The sequence below is a fragment of the Abramis brama genome (genome assembly GCF_963993115.1).
Source record: "Abramis brama genome assembly, chromosome: 14".
NCBI classification, from domain to species: Eukaryota; Metazoa; Chordata; class Actinopteri; order Cypriniformes; family Leuciscidae; genus Abramis; species Abramis brama.
Genome location: NC_139976.1, coordinates 14,362,899 through 14,386,354, shown reverse-complemented (window position 1 = coordinate 14,386,354; position 23,456 = coordinate 14,362,899). Strand labels below are relative to the sequence as shown.

The window sequence follows — 23,456 nt, the reverse complement described above, 5'->3', positions numbered from 1 at the left end:
ACACACTCTCTGGAATACTTGATTCTGATTGGTCAAGTGATAAACTGTAAATGTTACCATTGCCACAGGTAACCAACTTCCAATATAGCTGTGCTTGTATGGACAACTGGGGGTGACATTTAAAGTCAAAATGAACAGTTCTTGTTTTTTATGGATTATTGCAGTATTTATTATAAATGATTTGTCTGCGACATTTTATTTTTAAAATTCATGTGCCCTCATTATCTTTAATCAAAGTAATGTCCCCTCTCTCTTGCAGCAACATCTCTTCTCTAAGTGTTTACTGGCGGGACATGCTGTCACTCACATGAGATTGCAGCAACCACAACGATCCAATGATCCAATCAATTCCCAGTGGACAAAATCAAGTCCCGCTCTACAGTTTCATTAGGATATAGGAAGAAAAGACTATTGCAACTTCTGTATGCTGTAAATATATTCTGTATTCTTCTTCTTTATGCTGACTTTAAAAAAATAAAATAAAGGAATACACTATCAATTTTTAAAATTCAAATATACAAAATGGAAATAAATAACTTTTAAAACGGACATTATTGAATTATTGGACATATTTAAAGATATTTAAGTCATGTTTTCAAATAAAGTAATACATAATTGTGATAATAAATAATTATTTATTAAAAGACATTTAAACCAGTTTATTTAATTAATGTCTTAAAATGTTAAACATTACAACAGTAAATCATTTTTTATGCAAATTTATAATTGCATTTTGAGTGGTATGTGGGTACAGGGGTGGCTCTTAAAATAAATTTAAAAAAAGAGCTAAAAACTGATTAGAGTGAACCATCTAAGAGTCAAATTTAAAAAAAACAAGGGAGAAAAAACAACAACAAAGAAAAGCATTTGGCACATGGACGAAACGCAACTAGCATTTTTTTTCCCAAATGTGCACCTAAAATTGATTTTATGAATTTCTAATTTCATTTCACTACAATTTTAAATATGAATTAAATAAACAGATAATATTATGCCCATTAATGGTTTATGTCAATTTTTGTTTTAATACATTGATAACTTAAGTGTCACTCCTAGTCAGTTTTGCCAAGTCCATGGTTTTCCTGCGGAATTAGGCAATTTCTAATTTCTGGTTGCCGCAGGTAGTTTTTGTAGTCAGCGGGTTGAAGTGACCCCCCTCTTCGATGCGATTTCTACCTCCTGGAACGAGATGTTTACCGGGGGACCCCTCCCTGGATCGCGATTGGGCTTTTTTTGGGCTAGGTTGGGCTAGTTTTGATTAGCAATTGGACGGGTTTTGTTTTGCAGACCTGGCAAACTTGCTCCAAGTCCTCCGTATACTCAAGATCCCCACAGTGTCTTTCTTCTCGCAAATTAAAACAGCGAGAAGATAATAATTAATAATTCATTTAATAATTTAATGCATTTTCGTTGGTTCCTGTCTTGTTTTCTTGTGATGTTGACTTCATCACCTCTCAATATTTCTCTGGTCCCAGTTCCTTGAGTTAGCAATTAAACTGACCACATGTTTCTCATGTTTCACTTTCTCAAGTGTTGAACACTGATTTGTAGATGGCCTATCACTGATTCCTCAAATTCCTCAAATGGAACACCATGAAACTATTAGAAAAACAAATGGTAAACGCTGAGGTAGACCGTAATTAGTAAGTAGATAGATAGGTGTGTATGCATGTTCTCACCGGACAGTTTCGCAGGTCGCCCATGGTGCTGGCGTTGCGGAGAAGCTCTCCAAACATGTCGGGTGTGGGCTTCTCCTTGCATTCCAGCATTCGCACAGCTTGGTTACTGCAGCAGAGGGAATAAGAGACAGATGTGTCCTCAAGCACCAATGTTAACACCACTGATGGGAAATGCACACACAATTTTACATACATCAATGTTGAACTATAACGGAAAGAATAATAATACTAAGTGTCACACCTACACCATTAATTCAGCCGCTCAAAAACCTTACAAAGTCTACAGTACACAGATGTTATATATCGTCAGTAGATCACTATTCCCTGGAAGACATCAGAAACTAATGTAGCAGCACTCGATCTCTGTTCCATCTCCACATGGTCTCCATCAGGACAAGAGCCGCAGGCCTGCACAGAAATCAGCGTACTTTACTGGCTAATGTTTCCTTAAGCTAAGCGTGATAGCATCCATTTGACATGCAGCATATCTGCACACATGAACCGTCTGTCAGCATGTCCGCATGGAGGAAATGTGCCAAGACGGCTCCTTAAGGGCTAAATACAACCTATACGCAGACACTAATTTAGATCAGACAGACAGGTCTACCCTTTCTCTCACTGTCTTACTTTCAGCATTATTCAGTGCTTTACTTGGAAATGACGGTCATACTGAGAATTACATTTAATACGTACTTTTTCACAGTAAACGCACTCCTCTCTTTGCAATGAAATTGTTAAGGTTTAAAAATAGCCACTTTGACCTTGAATCTCTCTTCACATTGTTTAGCATGCAGTGTTTATAATCTCAGATTACCGCTCATCATATTCAACACATAAATAATGCTGTTAAGAGGGTGGATGGCATCATCTTCTTTCTTTTCTCGCATGTTCCCTGCATATTCATCTATCTATATAAGCTATCACAGTCATAAATCTTAAAAATATTACCATTTGCAGGGAGTCTCAGGATGGTAATACAGACGATTTGCACAATTTGCACGATTTCCATTTAGTTATTTATTTATTTATGCTTATTTGCAGTGCCAATAACACTAGTGCAATTCTATGTAAATGCGACCTGGCTGACAATAAAAACAAACCTTGAATAAAATTATGTACATGATAACAAGTTTAATATGCATTTCATTTGGAAGAAAAAACCCAAATGTGCCATCCATAGGTAGATGCCTGGTTTATAGTGTAGAAACTGTACATCAGTTCTTTTAGAATGACAAATTTGAGCCTCTCAATACAGATAAACCTCTCCAATCTGTTTTAGAAAAGAGCGAAATAAATAAATCCTACGGGTTCCATTGTTTTCCGTTATATGTGCGAGCCTGATTAAACAGCTTTGTTTCAGGATGAAATACGCTTGAGTTAGGATTTTGAGCATATTGCGTAGTCTTTGTTTTCTGGTGTGTGTTTGTGTATGCAGGTGGACGTGGCTTCCCACTGAGAGTGTGTGTGTTCATATTAAAGCCGTTGTGTGAGAATTCAAAGCTGCACAAGGGTGCCTGCATCCAGAAGTGAGGGAACACATTGTACTATAATTTATTGCCGTACGGCCACGTGGCAAAGCACACGATTTACTGTGGAGTAAGAGTGTGTTTGTGCGAACCCAAGAGAGGACAGAGACTGCTTGTTTATGCATGTGTGCAATGCAAAACCAGCAAACTGTGTGTGAAATGGTAAAGGTTGATGAGTATTTAGCCATTAACTCTGCATGTGCATTCAGACCTGGGGTCGGTTGCACCAGCTGTACGAAAGTTACAACTTAGCCTAGTTTTTATGTAAAGGGGCACTAAGTTACAACTTACGCAATACTATATAATTTTGCGTTGCACCATTAAACTTAGTTGAAGCGTAAATCTACGCATAAACTAAATATTTACGGAAGCCACCGACCAGGAATAATGGTAGGAATAAAATAGCAGACTGACTGAATAACATCAATAAGCTGTTGTTTTACCCAAAAGACTTCAATACTTCAGACATAAATGATAATGCTGACATTTACACTAGCTTTTTAAGAGAGAAAATATTATGTGAATGAATTATTTTGTTAGCGGCTTTTCAACACAAGTTGTGAATGTCAAATAAAATCAGTCATAAGTTATTTGCATCAGTATTTATTGATCCTTTTTAATTACAAATACATTTTCTGACTGTTATTTACACATACAATACCTGTTATGTTATTCATGATTAAGTAGTGTCACATTTTAATGGAAACTTATTTTTCCATTATTTACATGAGGCAAAAGAAGTTAGAATCAAGGATAAACTGAAATTCAGAGAACGAAAAAGAACTTTGCTGTGAGTATCACAAAATGAATATTTTCTAACTCCACCCTCCCTTTCAATTTCTTCTCCTTCATTCTTAAAGGGTTAGTTCACCCAAAAATGGGTTAGGGTTAGGGTTACGCACAACACAGACGCGCTGCGCTAAAACACTACGTGAAAAAACTTGAGGCCCAGAGAGAAGGAAATGAAAAGTGGAATAAAGTATTTTTGTGTTTTTTTTGCGCACAAAAAGTATTCTCGTTGCTTTATAAACTTAAGATTGAGCCACTGTAGTCACTTGGACTACTTTGATGATGTCTGTATTACCTTTTCTGGACATGGACAGTATACCGTACATACATTTTCAATGGAGGGACAGAAAGCTCTCGGACAAAATCTAAAATATCTTAAACTGTGTTCCGAAGATGAACGGAGGTCTTACGGGCTTGGAACGACATGAGGGTGAGTCATTAATGACATAATTTTCATTTTTGGGTGAACTAACCCTTTAACCTTGATGTTTGCTGTGCATTTATTTATAAGGTTCGCAACTTCATTAAAACTATATAACCCCCATAACCTTAGACCTATTGCTTATTTTTACATATTCTCAAACCAGCATTTCTTAAAGGGCATTCTGGTTTGAGTGAACGGCCCTGAGTGGACTAAGCGAGTGGAGCAGAATCTTCAGAAAAGCGCTTTCAGCTCCAGACGAAATATTACCGCTCGCATGCTCTGGTCTTTCATGTGATTTTAACATCCAACTTTGCATGATTTATGTTGATAAAAGTGCTTCCTGTATCGTTGAAGACCCTGACCTACATGCTCAGTGATATTAGCTGTGTCCCAATTCGAAGGCTCCTTCAAACGCGGCCTCGAAATGCATCCTTCGTTTCCCGGGCAATGAAGGATACAACAGACGGACCTTTCGCGGCCTACCCTACCCCAGAATTCATTGCGCGCCAGTGACAACAGGATTTTCTTGAGAGAAATTGCCGTTTTGTTGCCGAACCATGTTTTGTTTTCAAACAGTTGAATGTAACTTTCAAAAAAGCCAAGTACAAACGCCACTGCTGCTTGTCCGACCCATTTAACAACGCTCGGTTCTACCTTCGAACTTCGCGGCCACGGCTTTGAAAGATGTCTTAATAAATCAGGCCCTGAGTGGCTATTCCATCATTTGGCAATGCATATCAAAACAAGAAAGTGAAATTCTGAATTGTGTTGGAAAGCTCAGATGGCGTAATAGTGATTCTTTCTGATGTCCTAGAGAGTGTGCTGGGGACAAGATTCCACAGGGATTGATGGGTAATGTCCTATCTGTGTCCTCAGCGGTCCACTTTCTTATAGGAGAAATGGTCTTATCGAGGTCTAAACATCAGATGTGTTGTGAAGCTCTCAGAATGAAATACTGTACAGAAAGAAGAACGTTTCAGGAAGAGTTAAGAGTAGGTGTGTGCACATATATGTGGGTTTTATATGTGGGAATATAGGGGAATGGGGATGGATAGAGAGAGGAAAAGACATAAAACATGACAGATGAAGGTTGCATGAGTGTGTAACAATACATACACTAGAGTGGGAGAATAGGTCATGAGGGAGGGGTTTGCGGAGGGCACATTTCCTGTACATTGCTCTAGCAGATGACTCTCACGGGTCTGATATGTACGATGACAGCTAATAACCTGTGATATAGAGCCTCATTCCAGCCTAGCAGGTCGGCTTTAGCATTCAGCTGGAGCTGGTGGCTCACTTACCCGATAAACACTGTGGAAGGCTCCCTTGCCTTCAGTTTCCAGTTTGATGTGTAAATCGAAACCCTCACTCAACATCAAAGTGACAAAATAGCCACAATTGTCCGTTTCCAGCAGTAAACGGCGTACACACACCCCTCTAAGTCTCAATAGATCACCCTCAACCGCAAGAGTATCCATCATTTGTGCAGCACAAGACAAACTGAACCAAAACACAGTGAAGTGCAGGACAGTTGGCGGTAATATGGCCACAGATCTTTTTTCAGGTTCAAGATCCGTGGAGGCAACTGAAGGTTGTCGGATTGACAGGGGTGCTATTAGCATTGGGATCTTGAGTAAGACGCTTAAAGTCACCACAAGTCAGCAATGTTTTAGTTTTTTTTATGAAATACTGCAGTATATATTGTAAATTATTTATCAGTGCACATCATTATTTTTATTTATTTATGTGCCCTCATAATTTTTAGTCAAAATAACTTCCCTTGTAACGACATCTCTTATCTTCTCTGATGACGTTTGATGGCGTGAGGGTGGGACAAGTTCCCACTCACATGAGATCATAGCAATAGCACATCACAACAATCCTATGATCCAATCAATTTCCAATGGACAAAATCAAGGCCTGCCCTACATTTTTTGTTCGAAAAGCCGTTTCACTCGGATATACTTCACAATAGGGAAGAAAGGTCCTATTGGTGAATAATCTGTGCAAGTTAATCCACAGAAAAAAATCTTTATAATCTTTGGTCAAAGGTAGAGCATCCTTAACCACTCCCAGTCTGCTGCGAGCTAGAGATGGTCGCAACTTCCGGTTCTTTAAAGTGTTTAAGTCTAAATGGCTAATCAATGGTTTCGTTTCAAAACAGTGAGCTGCCTACGTAGACAGCATTTTAAGGAATCATAGCTATGCTTTCAACGCAAATCGTGTGCAATTTGTTTTACTTAATTTCATTTTACCCAATTTAAACATCCTTCACAAAGATAACAATCCTAGAATGCATTATGACAAGCTCTTTAAAATTAATACAAGGCTGCATTTATTTGATCACAAGTACAGTAAAACAAGATTGAGAAATATTATCACAATTTAAAATAACCATTTTCTATTTGAAAATTTAAAATGTAATTCATTCCCATGATAGCAAAGCTGAATTTTCAGCATTTATTACTCCATGATCCTTCATAAATCTTTATAATATGCTGATTTAGAGCCAAAGAAAGATTTCTTATTATAAGCATTATTGTGCTGCTTAATATTCTTCGGCAAATGGTGATATATATATATATATATATATATATATATATACATATATATATATATATATTTATATTTATATTTATATTTATTTATTTATTTTCAGGATTTTTGATGAATAGAATGTTCAAACGAACAGAAATTTTATATACTTTACTGTCACTTTTGATCAATTTAATGCATCTTTGCTGAATTAAAGTATTCAATGCTTGTATCATCAGCTTAACAACATGCTAACATTGAAAATGAGTCTCTATTTTAGTGGAGTTGCTGCCTATGTAAGCATTAGAAATCAGTCACCAATAAGGTTTTTAGGATGCTGATTTAGAAAGCAGCTGTCTATGTAGAGAATAGGCAGTGAGACGCCTGACTTTAGGTTTTAGAACAGAGCTAAATACTTTCTAGGAGCAAAAAACCAATGACACCATGGTCCTCCACTTACCAGAGAGAGGTGGTGGAGATGTAGTGCACCATCTGAATGAAAGGGAGAGGATCCGACGTGGCTCCACAATTATTACAAACACACTGGAAGAGACAAAAACACATACATAGAACAAATGTTAGGAACCACATAAAACGGACAATAAAGAAACACACAATGTCCCTCACCAACCTGTTCGAAAAGTGTCATGGCAAACTTCTGATGTGGGATGCAGTGCTTGGCCGTGCAGATGTCCTCCTTGGACTCATCCGAGATGTGGAAGTGGATCCGCATCAGGAGATTCTCCTGGAGAAAACAAACACTGAGCGGTTGGATCATTTCTAGTAACTGTGTGTGTGTGTGTGTGTGTGTGTGTGTGTGTGTGTGTGTGTGTGTGTGTGTGTGTGTGTGTGTGTGTGTGTGTGTGTGTGTGTGTGTGTGTGTGTGTGTGTGGCTTTCTCGTTTCTTTGATCCTGCTTTGATAAACAATTCTGGAACAAGATGTTTAGTGCCAGTGCAGTATAATGTCGCCTATTCTTACAGCATTTAAACAGTGAGGCATCTCTGAACGGGTGTTTGTGTGTGTGTATCAGAGACAGTGAGTTGTGTGGTCCGGCTCTTATATTCATTTTTCTCTGTCAGCACTCACTTCACGTTAATCTGATCAAGTGAGAACAACACATCTATTTTTCATAAGAGTCCTTCTGATTCCCTGGCTGAACAAATTTAAAATCAATCGATCACACTGCAAGTTCCTGACAAAGGACAAAGGAATACAGGGTAAACGAGGGAGTGGGAGAGAAAGTGAGAGAGGTGAATAAGACCATACATCAAATCTCTCATTCCCTTCCTTTCATCTCACTAACAGCATGGACCACGCCTGCAAGACCCGTATAACCACCAGTGCTGGAGAAGCTACATGCTACTCCATTTTCCTCAAAACAATTCAACTATATTCAAGCTGCTAATCTGAAAAAGTATTATTACAATTAGTTACTAAGGAAAAGAAGATTCATTGAATCTATTTAAGGCAACACTTTGTTTTATACATAACAACATACTTTTTTTTGCAATCAGATCTAAGAGAAATAATAAGGGTGAAAAAATGAAATGTACAAAAATATGAACACTAAATATAACTAATATGACTTAAAAACTCCCTAGTTTATGTAACTATCAACATAACATTCTAATAGCAGCATTTAACTAAATATTTTGAGTGGTAGCATGTGGTTTTGAGAACTTTACTCTTATATATAATACATAAGAATTATACATAATAATATACATACATATAAGTAATTTTTAATATAACTACTTTAAAACTACGGTGTTATTTGTTTACTATTATATGATTTTTATTAACATTTTGAATTAGCTTTTATTTTTTTTATTTTCAGGTTTCATTTAAATTTTACGGTTTAGTAATTTTATTATGTGCTTTTGTTATTTTTTATTCGTTTTTTTAAATATTTCTATTTAGTGTTATTTTTATTTCAGTTAGTTTTAGCCATTTCAGTACTTCAACTTAAAACTAATTTCAGCCTTGACAAGGCAATATTTCCAATTAAGATATAAGTGTAATTATTATTTATTTATGCTTTATTTTATTTAAGCTTTATTGCAAAAAAACTATTTTTTTAATAGTTTAGTTTTAGCTAACAATAACAACACTGCTATTGAATAAAATGTATTAATCTCACATCGTCATCTTGGATGGGAATTTTGCAATGCATTCTTGTATTTCTCAAAGGATACAGTGGTTCCAAAAGGTTTTCAGACACTGCAGTCACTCTTAAGAATTTGCAATACATAGCAAAATATCAAAACCAAGTGAAATGTATTGTGAAAAAAATTAATAAAGCACAAGCTGGTAAAACATTTCATGAGACGAGATTAATTGGAACAACTCAATTTCACTCGGCTACAAAGCTTTCTGCACTTTATCATATAAAAATCAGCAAAATAGCATTATGTCATACTACTCTTGCAGAAATCTACATGGTTTTGAAACAGTCAAGCTACTGTCTCACATTTAAAAAATACAGTCAAGTAAGTACTGTTGCTACTAGTTACAGTAGCTACATCTCAACACTAATAACTCTGAGTTCACCGAGCTCGGAAATAAAGACTCTTCACACATTTTTCACTCTGAAAAATGTCACATCTCATGCCCGCCGCTAGACACTTCTCATTGAGTATCACACAACAAATCATTAGGGTATGGAGCGTTTCATTTCCGGCTCAGATAATAACGCAGCTATTTATGCAGGGGTGCAGATGTGCAGAAATGAAGAGTTGGCATTTCGCTAATGTACTGCCTGTCGTCTGGTGCACGTGAGGAGAGGGGTTGGCGTCTAAAAGTGGAGACGGATGGCACAACGAGCGCTTTGGCCCCGTGCCTACATCTGCCTCGCAAATGCGCCAGTCAAACAAATGGGAGAAATCATGGCAGTTCCATTCAACAGATCCTCGGCTAAAAATAACGAGCCCGCAACAGAAACAGACCTTTGTTACCGAACTGCAGACGAGGTGCTAATTGAGCTAAATAACACTTTGATGATGCTGTCTTTTGTGACCTTATGAGTAAGCACAGCTGCATTCACATATCTATTGAGAAAAAAAAGAAAGAAAAAAACCTGACATAGACAGTACTGGCTGAATATAAATGGGTATTTAAGATGGAGCCAATCACAGGGTCTCTCGGCGAGCTATCTTGATTGGACAGCTCAGCCACTCGCCCGTGAATGATCGTTCAATTGCTTATTTGCTTAAACGCAATTATCTGTATTGATGCTCATGCGGTGTGTCCTTTAAGGACATAAATGTGAGATAAACACAATCTATGGTCCTTAATCAGGTGCGGCCAAATAATCAGGTCTGGGGATTAGAGGAGTGGGTTGGGGAGTACAGGAAGACCTTATAGAAAGCTTCCACATCCTTAATGATCCCATCCGAGCTCATCTAAAGCAACAGCAGGGCCCATTCATATGCCTGCCAACTCCTGCTGTCATATGCCTGTAAAGCCCATGACGTTCACAGCCATAAATCTAAATGTCTACTTAAAAAACAGCTCTGTTGCAAAACTCTACATAGGCCAACCTTACATACAGTGTGTTCCTTATGAACCTTTTCTATGGTATTATGGTATTGTAAACCGTCTAACTGTTTTTGAATGCAAGAAAACATCTTGCTTGAAGCAGTGTTATTATTGTTAAAACAACTACAATAAAAACTAAATGAAAACATTTTGCCACATGGTACATTATAAAACTTGAAACCTAAGAAACTAAATTAAAACTAAGAATGATAAAGGCAACAAAACTAAACTAAATTAAAAAGATGCATTGAAAATAAAAATAATTAATTCAAAATTAATTCAAAATGAAAAACTAAGGAAGCCAAAATACTGAAATAGATGCTTTAAAGAGAATGACTTGAAACTGATTCATTTTTAGTGACTCCACTAATGTTTGTCAAATGAAATGCAAGTGAGGCTCTTCCATTACCACTCACAATATATTTCAAGTTAGTCTGGGGCTAGCATGCTAACATCTTCATGCTCAGAGCAAATAAAATACATAAAGCACACATGCTGCATGAAATAGTCGCTTTTAATTAGATCAAATTACTCTTAAGTGCTGAATAAATTATATTAATTGGACCATTTTTACTGAGCTTGTCACAACGCATTCTAGGATTACCTCATCCAAGACAGAAACAGTGGTCCGCCAAAAAAAAATTACATTTAAAAATTTATGAATTTTTGGTGCATTATAAGTGCCATTTATTTTAAAGAAATAAAGCACAAACATTATTTTTAAGCATTTCACGTTTTAAAACAGATATAATGTTCCAAATAATGACAAAAGGAATCGGTTGTCAAATGATATTAGAAAAATATAATAATTCATGTGATGAACTAAAACTTTGGCTACTCTGCTTGGGGAAATTGGCTTTACACAACACATTCATTAAAATCTCCAGATGGTTAAAAGTCATTGAAAAAAGTCTCAGAATTGCAAAGTTAATTCTGGAAAAAAAGGTCTATTGTCACTTGATTTGATATTTTTATCTGGTGCAATATGTTCAAATATAAGTCTGCAAGTACTTTTTGCTGCCACTGTACATACATTGCTGACAAAACATCCTTCATGTGGAGATGTCAAAAAACAATGCAGTTCATTAGCTCGCTCTTGGAACATAGCTAACCAAAGTTCACAGAAAGAATTGATATAAGATCATGTCGCAAAATCATGTAAGACAAAAGCTATCTCCCAACAATAGAAAGAAATATAACCATCCCTTACTTCACAGTTAAATATAGATCAACCTCAGATGGTTTTATTTAAAGTCTCATTGCATTCTAAGAGAATCCTTTCAGCCAGACATTTAGATTCAAATTCACTTATCAAAAATACAACATGTCCTGCCATGCACATCGCCAAAACACATCTTTTTCAGTAATATATGAATATTAAAGTTGTCAAACTTCAGCTGTCTGCCTTTCTCCGAAGTTATTTTCCCTACGCTGCTCAGACTCCATGTTTCCATTTCTACCACTCTTCAAACCACACAAGGATGTGCACAAGCAGCAGTGCTTGAAATTCAACACCTAACATCTCTGGAATCTAAGATCAAGGTTGACAAAATCCAAGAGAGGAACAGAAATAGACAGAACTGAGTGAGGTGATGCGAGGAGAGACGAAAGTAGGGTTGAGGAGAGGTGAGAAGAGGAAATGCCTGAGAGAGAGAGAGACAAAGGGATGAGAACAGAGGAGGTAAGACGGGTATAGCTGATCACTGTGTCAGCAAAAAGAGAAAAGTAACTTATTAGGAGAAAGCGTGAAAAAAAAAAAAAAACGGTGAGATGGGGATAAAAACAAGTCTTACAAAACACTCAGCCGCGTCGTCCATGATGCCCAGCTGGAAGCGCTGCTCGTCTTGGAAGGTTTTGGCCAGAGCGCTGCGCAGAGCGTCCGATGGGAGCACCTTTTCACTGCTGAACTGGAACTGGGCGAAGATGCTCTGAAACCACAAAGGGAAACAGCACCTCAAAAGTAAGAAAGAGAAACGCTACCGCACACAACAGCTTTCGGCAGCCTGCCCGCTCACTGTGGAGAGAAAATACACATCAAGAGAGGAGGGCTGACATACTGTACTGTAAAAAACATTACACTGCAATACAACCAATCACAGACTAATCAATAAACAAACACACAGGCTGTTTCAAAACCTTGCCTACTTAGTCCTTAGAAAGTATGTTTGTATATGATGGTCAACAATGCAGTCTAGCTACATAAATCAGCAGGTTTTGTTTAGGTTTTATTTATTTAGCCCATTACAATTACAATATAGTCATTCAAAATTGCTTACGTTAGTAGAATAAAAAGGAAAAATACAAACAGTCCATTTAAAAATGTTTAGGCAGCTGTGCACTTGTATGTCAAAATGTGTCTATGATGCCCACAAATAGTAAGTAGGAAGCGTGCTTACATTTTTTTACAGATTTTAATGTCCAGTAAACCAAGAAAATGTTCTAGTGTGCCCTACCAATTCCGTCTAAATGGGAAGCTCAGTATGTTTTGAAACACAGCAAATGTTCAAACGTGTATAAGTAGGCAGTTCACTAGATTTTTAAGCAGCTAATATTGGAACATTTCCAATAATGTCGAAATGTTGTCTAGGTAGGCAGCTTTAAACTTTAAACAACTAATGTATGAAATATCCAATAATGTCCAAAAGTACAACACTACATTAAGTTTAGTAAGATTTTAATGTTTTAGTAAGATTTTTTTTAATGTTTTGAAAGAAGTCTCACCACGGCTGCTTTCTTTGATCAAAAATACAGTAATACTGTAAAGTATTAATACAATTTAAAATAACTTTTTACGATTTTAATATATTTTAAAATGTAATTTATTCATGTGATGGTAAAGCTAAATTTCCAGCAGTCATTACTCCAATTTTCAGTGTCACATGATCCTTCAGTAATCATTTTAATATGGTGCTCAAGACACATTTCTTATTATTATCAATGTTAAAAACAGTTGTGCTGCTTAATAGTGTTGTGGAAACCATGATACTTTTTGAGTATTCTTTGATGAATAGAAAGTCCAAGAGAACAGCATTTATTCGAAATAAAAATATTTTAAAACATTGTAAATGTCTTAATTGTCACTTTTGATCAGTTTAATGGATCATTGCTGAATAAAAGTATTAACTTCTTTCCGAAAAATTCAAATAATAAAATAAAATCGTCCCGATCCCAAACTTTTTAACATTAGCGCATTAGTGAGTTTTCAAATGGGCCCAAAAATGTTATCTAGGTAGGGTGAGCTCACAAGGTTTTAAAACACTGTGGACATTTGAACATGCTTAAATGCTGTACGTACAGAAAGCTCACTGCGTTTTGAAACACAGCCATACATTCAAACAGATTTATGCCAACTTCTTCAAAACATAAAATTTTGTGGAGTCTCACACTACTTATTCGATTGGACAAGCTCATCCCTGTAGCACCGGTTGGAAAACATCTAACTAAGATACTGAGCTCATTAACAGTGAACGCTCAAACAAATGCAGAGTCCTAAATGCCTGCGGTGGAATCTATTCTCCTGTCCATCAGCATTGGCACTGTTATTGAACTCAATGAACAATGACTGCAACACAATGCTCTCTCACCAGAGGACATCCTGATAAGCTGAACAAATGGACTCGGGCAAAACTCACAGTGCAAAGGCAAATATTCGCTGCGGCTGCAGTGACACACACATACTGCAGTTTTAAAACCCTCAAATATGCAGTGGGCGCAGTGCCCAAGGCAGCCCCCTATTTGAAGGTGGGATGGGGGTTTCTCCCTGAGCGGGACAGGCCGATGGCTCTGGAACAGGTAATGCAGTGTGATGACTGCACTGCGCCAAGGAGAGAAAGAAAGAGAATGGAGGGAGGGTGGAAGAAAATGAGAGAAAGTGTGGGAGGGACAGACGTAGAGGGTTATGTACCCCACTGAGGAAACTCGATGAGAGGAAAATTCAGCCACTGCATCATTTCCCCATGCAGCTCTAATCACACACTGCTCAGCCCAGCTAAGAGCCTGAAGTGATTTTTACCTATGGACATATTTTAATGTCCTCTTCTTTCCCCATCTCTCTGTCTCTCTCTCTCTCTCTCTCTCTCTCTCGGAGCTGATGAAACACTCAGGACAGATAAGGGCCAAATGGAAGTCAGGTGTGTGTACGCAGCAAATATATCACTCTGGCAATCAGTGCCCAACCAAACTGCAGTTCTGTTCTGCTCTCCTCAGCGAGAGTGGGACAGCAGCACACGCCCTTACATGCTTGCAAGTTGCGACAAACTCTGAGCTCAGATCTGATGTAGAAGAAAACAAAAGAAGAAGAAAAAACAACTGTTGAACAAGCAAAGTCTTTCTGACTTGTAAGAGTGGATTTCCTGCAGGGGTTCAGGCTGCAAGACTGCAGAACGACTAAAGAAACGTTGTTGGCAAGATGGTAGAAAACTGTACATTTCTTGTCTATTACCACCCACTGCTAATTACAACGACGGAAATAAGCACAGTTACAATAGCTTAATACGTGGGAGAGCGTTGCTATAGAGAGTGACGATGTTGTATTGCAATAGGTAACACTTCAAAATCAATACCAAATCAAAACTAGTTAGCACATTATTTGTAACTGAAAAGGTTTAATGACAAATATACACTTAAAATAGTTAGAAAATAGATGTATGAGATGATAAAAACTTGTACCATTAATTGTACCCAGCATGTATGTATAATGTTACCTGACAGATAGAAAGAGAGGGAGAGAGACTGTAGAGAGTAAGAGAGAAAGAAATGAGGAGCCAAATAAATAGTGCCCCAAGAATGGGAGCCAGAGAATAAACGAGACAGAGTAACAGTTACAATCTTCTTTTATCCTTTCCCTGACCATGTGCTAAAACCCAAATGTGAGATGTTCAAACTGACCAATCAGATAATTAAAACTTCCCCCACCGTACTAAAGGTGTGCCAATTTATAGACCCCCGAAGTACACACATCTTGGCCTACAGGCCGTGATCACTATTTGTGCCTTTAGGAACTCCAAATGGTCATTGGGGTAAGAAAGTGGGGGTTGAAAACAGTAAAGCAAATGTCTTTGTTCATTTTCAAATATCTTGGATTATTTTCAATCCTACAGACTGACATGAAAACTCAACCTATCACAATTCGTTATGTTTTATCTGAAGTGTCAGTGTTCATCTGTGACCGGCTGTACTGAAAACATTGAATAAATGAGTGGGAATGTGCATAGACTTTATAATCAGAATTTCTGTCAAAGCAAAAGTAATATTTCCACTGAAAAAAGTGTGCCGTGACACACCAAGTCGACTGTCGGTTCATCGTTTGGACCCGTAGTTGGACCCACATCCGCGGCTTTTCAAACAATTGAGCATGTTGAATTGGCAGCAAAGCCCATCGATTTGCTGTTCTTGGAAAAATGGAAGTGATAAAATGACAAAATGGTAAGCAAGTATATACAGTTTGTAAAACCATAGTCTTTTTTCTTCTGATTTCCCTTTTTAAATGACAAATACAGACTACTGCCACTTGCAGGCATGAAGAGTTACTTCCTTTCAAGCAGGTTCAGAACATTCGTGCTAGCTGGCCATTGGCTGTAGTTTTTGCGATGTTCCAGCACAACTGGAACTTTTTGGCCCAGACACATGCAATGTGAGGCAACAGTCAGCTTTTGACACCGCTAGTTCTTTGATATCAGTTTGATTTGTCTGGGCCTTTATAGTTCTGGCCAATCAGGTCTTCAGCTTGTCTAGATTGTCTCCCAGTCTGGCCAGCTGAAGAGGGCTCAAAACCTCTTTAAAATAAGCCAACAGACCAGCCTAACCAGGTGTGGAGACAAGTAAACCATAGACCGTTTTCTCAGCAGGGATAAACTGATTGTTTTACAGAAATAATTAAAACATTGTGGAATATTCAGTTCTGCTCATGGATATCTAGTTAAAGGATTAGTTCACTCCAGAATTAAAATGTCCTGATAATTTACTCACCTGCATGTCATCCAAGTCTTGTCTTTCTTTCTTCAGTCGAAAAGAAATTAAGGTTTTTAAGGAAAACATTCCAGGATTTTTCTCCATGTAGTAGACTTCAATGGAACCAATGGGTTGAAGGTCCAAATTGCAGTTTCAGTGCAGTTTCAAAGGGCTCTACACGATCCCAGCCAAGGAATAAGGGTCTTATCTAGCGAAATGACCAGTCATTTTCTCTGCGATGCGCGTCCACTAGTGATGTAGGCGGAAGTACAAAAAACTCTCGTATCATTTTCTCCTCCAACTTCAAAATTGTTTTTTTTTTGTAAAGGGCATTTGATTTAGTCTTTGCACGTTCACTTACACACTGGGTCGGTACTTCCACCTGCGTCACGTGTGACCTTTCCAACGTGATTACGTAAGGCGTGAAGTCGTGGACATGGGGGGTAAGTAAATTATCAGGAAATTTTAATTCATGAGTAACTAAGTAACTAATCCTTTAACTTGCTACTTGCCTCAAACAAAACTCTTGAGTATCTTTTAAAGACATGATACAACTAACCTGGAAAATGTACACAAATCCAGAGACTAGTTAACTCCCAAGCTAACTTAACAAGCCAAATTACACCAGTCAACCTGCTTCCCTGGTTTTTATTCTGTTCAAAGAGCTAGCCAACAAATACTGACACATATAAACCAGTCTGAACCAGTCGTGACCTTCCCAAAAAGGACATTCATATAAACTTCTCAAGTTTCAACCACAAGCTGCCTTGAGTCTTTATATTACATTATAGAGTGTGTAGAACTGGAAATCCCATTTGAGGGTTGAGTCGTCCATGTGTGTAATAGCAGTAATGTAAAGTGTGTCAGTGTGTGTGTGATGTAAAGTCCTTCTCATCTCTAACAAGGACATGGAACCCAACTGGACAGGCTCTACTCAAACCATGCAAGTCCAGTCATATGCATACATACTGTATACATTCACACACACAAACCACCAGAGATTGTGTTGTCAGCTGCGAGCCCTCAGGCGTAGCCTGTGAAATAAGACATTAACCTCCACTCAAAGACACTAGACACATATCATCTGCACTGCTCAAAACTCACAAAGGCAATGAGAAAATATAGACATGCACACACACCCTGACAGGAACAGCAATCTTGTGACGCACGTAAATATATTAATATTAAACACTCCCTGGGCTCAGTTTTCAAATTGCAGAGGGATTGAATCTCATGCTGATTATGAGTTTGTAATTGGGTTTAACTCAAATCGCTGATTCGCACTACATAAAATGGCACAAACATAGAGGTGTCAGTGGAACTTCTATAATAGGAAACATCAACGTAATAAAGGTGGCGGCTTGTGTGAGTGACTGTGACTTTGCATTTATTTAGTTTGTGTATGCGTGTGTTTCCTGCCTCCAGCGCTGCAGTTCCTCAGCGGGGCTGATGGTCAGTAGAGGTCACCAACCTCAAGGCACTATCACACCTCGTGAAGTGGCAGTAATGTGGGCCCTTGCCACCCAATGTCACAATTCAGCCACTGTGACATGCAGCCTCTCTGGTGACAAACATTATAGACTTAAAAATGCGGTTAGACCGTTCAGGTTAATTTATTTAGCACAAGTATGCTGCATTCAATGACATTTAATATTAATGACAACAGTGAGATTATCCGTCTGAATTTATAGTCTCCCCTAAATCTGCATAAATAAAGTAATTGAATAGCAACTGTATTTAGCTAAGAGAAAATTCATTCTTGAACTTTCTATTTATCAAAGAATACAGAAAAAAATATGAAGCTTAATAATGTTTTCAACATTGATAATAATAAATGTTTCTTGAGCACCAAATCAGCATATTATTTCTGAAGGATCATTTGACTCTGAAGACTGGAGTAATGGCTGCCTGAAAAATCTACTTTGCCATCACAGGTATAAACTTCATTTTAAAATATCTTCAAATAAAACAATAGTGTATTTACATCAAATAAATGCAGACTTGGTGAGAGGATTTTTTTCAGAAACAATTAAAAAAATCTTACCAACCCCAAACTTGTGAAATGCCACCCTCTCATAAAAAGACAAACTACTAGTAATAAATAACGTATAAAGTAGTTAAGTTGAAAATGCAATGAAATCAAAGGAGCAAATCAGTAAATAATATTGGCCATTCTTGTGCAAACAATCAATATGAGATTTTTCATCTCCATACCCCTCAGCTCATTTACATCTCAGTAAATGAACATGATATTCCCCACAGTCAGTATGCTTCAAACAAACACATTTGTAGAATTTTGCGGTTTGTAGAAAGGAGCGGTGTGGTGAGGGCATATTTCAGCACTCATTAGTAGCGTAAGATCATTAAATTTCAATAACATGCCTGGCAAGCAGGCGGCTGGCGGGCGGCACGCGTGAGGAACTCTCATAACCAATCGGCCGAAACTAACGTTCCTCCATAAAAAATTGGTGGTGACATAGAGCATGCCATTCAAGGCCACGGCATGGGACAGCCAGAGCCACTTGAGATCACATGCCACCAGTCCACAGAGGGTTTGGCAGGAAAAGAGCTCAGGGTGAGACCTGAGGGACTGTAATCCGCCTCAGAGTCAGGCATTGAGCTTCACCACAGAGCAAACTTTTAGCACAGGGCCTAAACAGAAGCACGCCGTCATGTTATTAAGAGAAAAAACTAATGCTGCCTTATCACTGTTAAAAAATGATGCAGTCAACTCAATGACATATGTCATTTCAGGTACAGCAAGACAAATTATTTTGAGAGCCACAGTCATTCCTTTTCCCATTCAAAACATAACGGAGGCTTAAAGCTTGTTTGCTTGGACGCGATTAAAAGTCTCTTTCTAAGTCTGCAATTTTGTTCTGAACACATCACCTGGACAATATCAATTGCTTTTAGTCCCCGAATGGTTTAACAGTGAATAGAAATGGAGCTAAATTTAGCAACAGGTTTAATACAGCGAGAAAAGAAGAGCAAGAGAGAAACAGCAAGAGTGTGAGTGACGAAGAAAGAATGAAAGAGCAGGAGAAGGACAGGAAGAACAGATCCTGGTAAACGGTCATAAATCCTAGCAAATATGTAAAAGCGTTCTCATGATACGGCTTTGTGTCACCACAGCAGAGTGATTTCTGATGCCTCAGCACTTCACACACTTCATTTAGAGAGAGAGGGAGAGAGAGAGCACATTTCAATCACTGTGATGGATTTCACACAGGCTCATTTGTGTTTCATACCAACGAAGTAGCCCAGAGAAAAAAGCACAAGCACACACAATTCTATCTATCTATCTATCTATCTATCTATCTATCTATCTATCTATCTATCTATCTATCTATCTATCTATCTATCTATCTATCTATCTATCTATCTATCTATCTGTATGTTTGCATGTATGTATGTATGTATGTATGCATGTATGTATGCAAAGGCCAGAGCTGCATCACCACATGCATGCCAATTTAAATATTCAAGCACAAGAAGAAGGGAACGCAATTAAGCCACAGTCACACATGCAAAATATTTTCGGACACTGCAACGGTCTTAATATGACAATGGCCGTGAGTATCCTAGTAAACATAGTCAGTTATGTCTAAGTAAAGTAAACTAAAAGAAAGAAACCACATGTATATCAGTTTATTGGATTCGTGCATAGTCTTAAAGTGCTGCTGTCTGCGTTTTTAATGTTAAACAACAAAGGACAGAAAAAGATCACTCACTGCTCTTAACTGAATAACTTTTGTAACTTTAATAAGGATTAATTTATTTCATTTATACAATGAAGAGTTTTAGCTGTGGTATCGAAATTGGCTATTTTTATGGCCGGTCATTTTTCTTAAGTCACCGGTCATTGGCAGGTGTGGCAAAAAGTTAGCTTTAGGCCCTGCATCCATCTGTCTCTTCATCTATCCATCTATCCAAGTTTTACTCCATGCACATCACTCATTCTCCTTGCATAAAAATAATTCAACAAAACAATATTTTATGGCAATTTATTATTTTATTTAGCCATGTAATAAGGATATTATATAATCAGCCAGTTACTACTATCCAACTATCTATGATCCATCCAACCATCCAACAACCAGAACCAAATACATAAACATTAAAGACTCAGGACCATAGTTTCTCTATCATCATTGAGGCAGCACTATGAAATAATCTCAGTTTGACTTCTGCAACACCCTATACTGGACAATTCAACATAGCCAACAAATCACTTATGTTGAATCTCAGAACTAAAGACAACCAACTCCAAGGCAACCAAGACCAAAAGGCAGAGACTGTCTTTATGACATCATGTGGGCGTGACACTAAGCTATCAGAGAACAGAGTAGCCAAGGTAACAGGTAGCCGTGGAAACAATGGAGCAGAACCCATGCTTACATCAGTAGAGGAACCAAGTGTTCAGCACAGAGAGAGCAAGATCCCTGGACATGAAATAAAGTGGAAAATTACCCAACACCAGAACAAGATTAGACCAGACACAAAGTAAAGAAAGAAAAAGACCTCTCGATCCATCAGGCTATTTGTACTTCTCCTTTTCTCTCAGGCGTAAACACAGCCAACTAGAAATGTTGGTATTTTTGGAAACAAATGGCCAAGTACAAATCTGACGGCAAAGATTTCTTTTAACTCAAAACAAGGAGCCTTTTAAAGAAATATGTCAGTTTTGTTACTTCTTACTGGTATGTGACACCTTTAAATAGCACAGCTACTTTTAGCCTGAAGGCGACTAGAAAACAGGATATTGTTTGAGTGAGAGGCCTTTGCTTGTTATTTAAAAAGAGACCCAAGTTGCTTTTCCTAGCATACTGTATATCTCCCTCTCCTCCTCCACCTCCCGTCTCTATCAGCCGCCAGGCAGGAAATTAAAAAGACTTCCTCGAAAAGAGCGACAGTGCTCTTGATGTTGAGAATCTCATTTCCATTCTATTCCTGTGATACAGTAAGGTCAGCAAGGAAGTCAATTAGTCCGAGCAGCCTCTACCCTTACCTTGCTGGATCATTAGAAGAGCAGCCTGGGCACTCTAGGAGACTCCTGTAGCCTCAAGCTACTTTTCTGAGAAGGCAATACTAACAGGAAGTTCATTTTAATTTGCTATGCACAACAAGGCACTTTTTGGGAGGACCTGGTAACACTCACCTTCAGAGCGCAGAAGATGCACGAGTCCTCCATGCACTTGTGGGTGTTAAGTTGACGGAAGCTTCTGCGGAAGATGTCAAGATGCCAAAGGACCTGTAGTCAAGAGAACAGAAGGGTTAAGTCAACTAGAGAAAGTGCATTAAATTCGAACTGTCAAGTGGACACTGAAGTTCCTATCAACAAAAACATCTCATAAACGACTCTCATTCAAACCACCACCATTCCAGATGAAAAGACCAGTATGTTGTGTTTTAGATGATTCTACCCACCTTGGAATACAGTTTTTTTAACTAGCTACCAGTAAGACATTCTTGGCTATCCAACTTCACCAGAAAGACCATGCTGGTTGACCAGTATTTTTGGTTGTCATATATTATATATTGAGTAACATATTGTATGTTTTGGGCACGCTTACGGTTCACCTGCTAGACCAGCACAAAACCAACATGGATGACCACCAACCAGCAGAACTAGCAAACCCCCTATATTTCCAATATCATAAATGCAATTTTACATTTTCATAGCACCACGCAAACATCACCAAACGACATTGCAAAAATTTTCAAACACACTTCGTCTGCTTCCATTGTTCAGGCCAAACAAGCAGGTTCCATCCCATCACAAACTCCATTAGTCAGGCTTTTCAGGATATCCATGCAAATTAAACAACATTGAAAGTGCCACATAGCCACAGTCTTTACTTTTTTGGTGAAATCAACATACCAACAGATGGCTTACTTTCTTAGTTGCCTCTGCACAGGACACTGGGATAGCAGAAAGTAATTCAACATAAAAAAACAACACTCGCACTCACCCTCGGGGCAGGTTTTCACATTACAAAGAACAGCCCAGAGGCTTCCTGGCCCCGTCCCACGGCGATCGGCCAATATCTGCACAATTCTCCAATCCTGTCAATAAATATGAGCCAGTCTTAGCTGCTGCTCTCACTCTGATCATCTGCCAGCTGTCCACTCCACTTAATCCTCTCAGCAGACCAGGAATCCAGCACTTCCAGTAGCCGTCCCGGCTCCGGCAGAGGTTCAGACCCGGATCCCGGTAGAATGAGAAGACAGGGAGGAGAAAGGATGGAGTGGAAGACAGTGAGAAATAGAGATGTGGGAACACAAACTGTCTGGGAGAGAGAGGTGCGATCGCACATGAGGAAGAGAGATGGAGAGGGAACGAAGGAAGGGGAGGGGGGAAAGATAGAGCGAGAGAGAGAGAGAGAGAGAGATATGGTGAAGTGCGTAAGAATAAGAATGCGTGTGGAACACAGAGGGGGAGATTGCTGCAGAGATATGAAGCTATGAATAACCGAGACATGCGGTACACGCTGCGGATCAGAGTTGTTTGGAGTTCACCTGCCCCGGGCACGACTCTCACTCATCATATACAGCGAGACGTAGAGAACCTGCAAAACTAAAGTGGAACAAACAGCGAAACTGCACCTTTACCCGCAAGCAACCATCTGGACCCGAACACACACACACCATTGATCAAAGCTTTATCCATTCCTAATGTATCCAGCACTGCCAACTGGGCCCGAACACAAACCCATAATATCATCATCACCCAAAACTGGGCTTATACACAAACAGACCACACACATAACAGATCAGCATTGTTCTTCAGGAAAGCAACAAAAAAGGACAACAATGCAAAAAAGCAGCAAAATCTCACTCTGTGTGGAAATCAGTTTTATCTGCTAACAATGCAGGAATGCCATGCTCAGCTTGGGAAGCTGTGCTTTATTATTTTCTGTAGGGCTTGTGAGCATACAATAGCCTGTCCATACCTTACTGATAATAATTAACTAAGGCACCGTGTAGTAAATCCCCAAGCATATTTGGACAT

General features: G+C 38.4%; 1 protein-coding gene across 8 annotated transcripts in view; it reads right to left on the bottom strand.

Moving 5' to 3' along the window:
- Positions 1-23,456, bottom strand: part of usp54b (ubiquitin specific peptidase 54b) — a 104,874-nt gene that overhangs the window by 21,988 nt on the left and 59,430 nt on the right. For 4 of the 8 annotated variants that reach the window (XM_084134276.1, XM_084134282.1, XM_084134279.1 and 1 more), the window contains 5 exons: positions 21,603-21,695; positions 12,286-12,420; positions 7,585-7,698; positions 7,419-7,496; positions 1,680-1,796 (listed from right to left, as the gene is read on the bottom strand). In XM_084134276.1, coding sequence (XP_083990402.1) covers positions 1,680-1,796; positions 7,419-7,496; positions 7,585-7,698; positions 12,286-12,420; positions 21,603-21,695 — 537 coding nt within the window. Of the gene's footprint in view, positions 1-1,679; positions 1,797-7,413; positions 7,497-7,584; positions 7,699-12,285; positions 12,421-21,602; positions 21,696-22,416; positions 22,726-23,456 lie in introns of those variants that run through there. The other 4 variants (XM_084134278.1, XM_084134283.1, XM_084134280.1 and 1 more) reach the window with 3 other exon arrangements.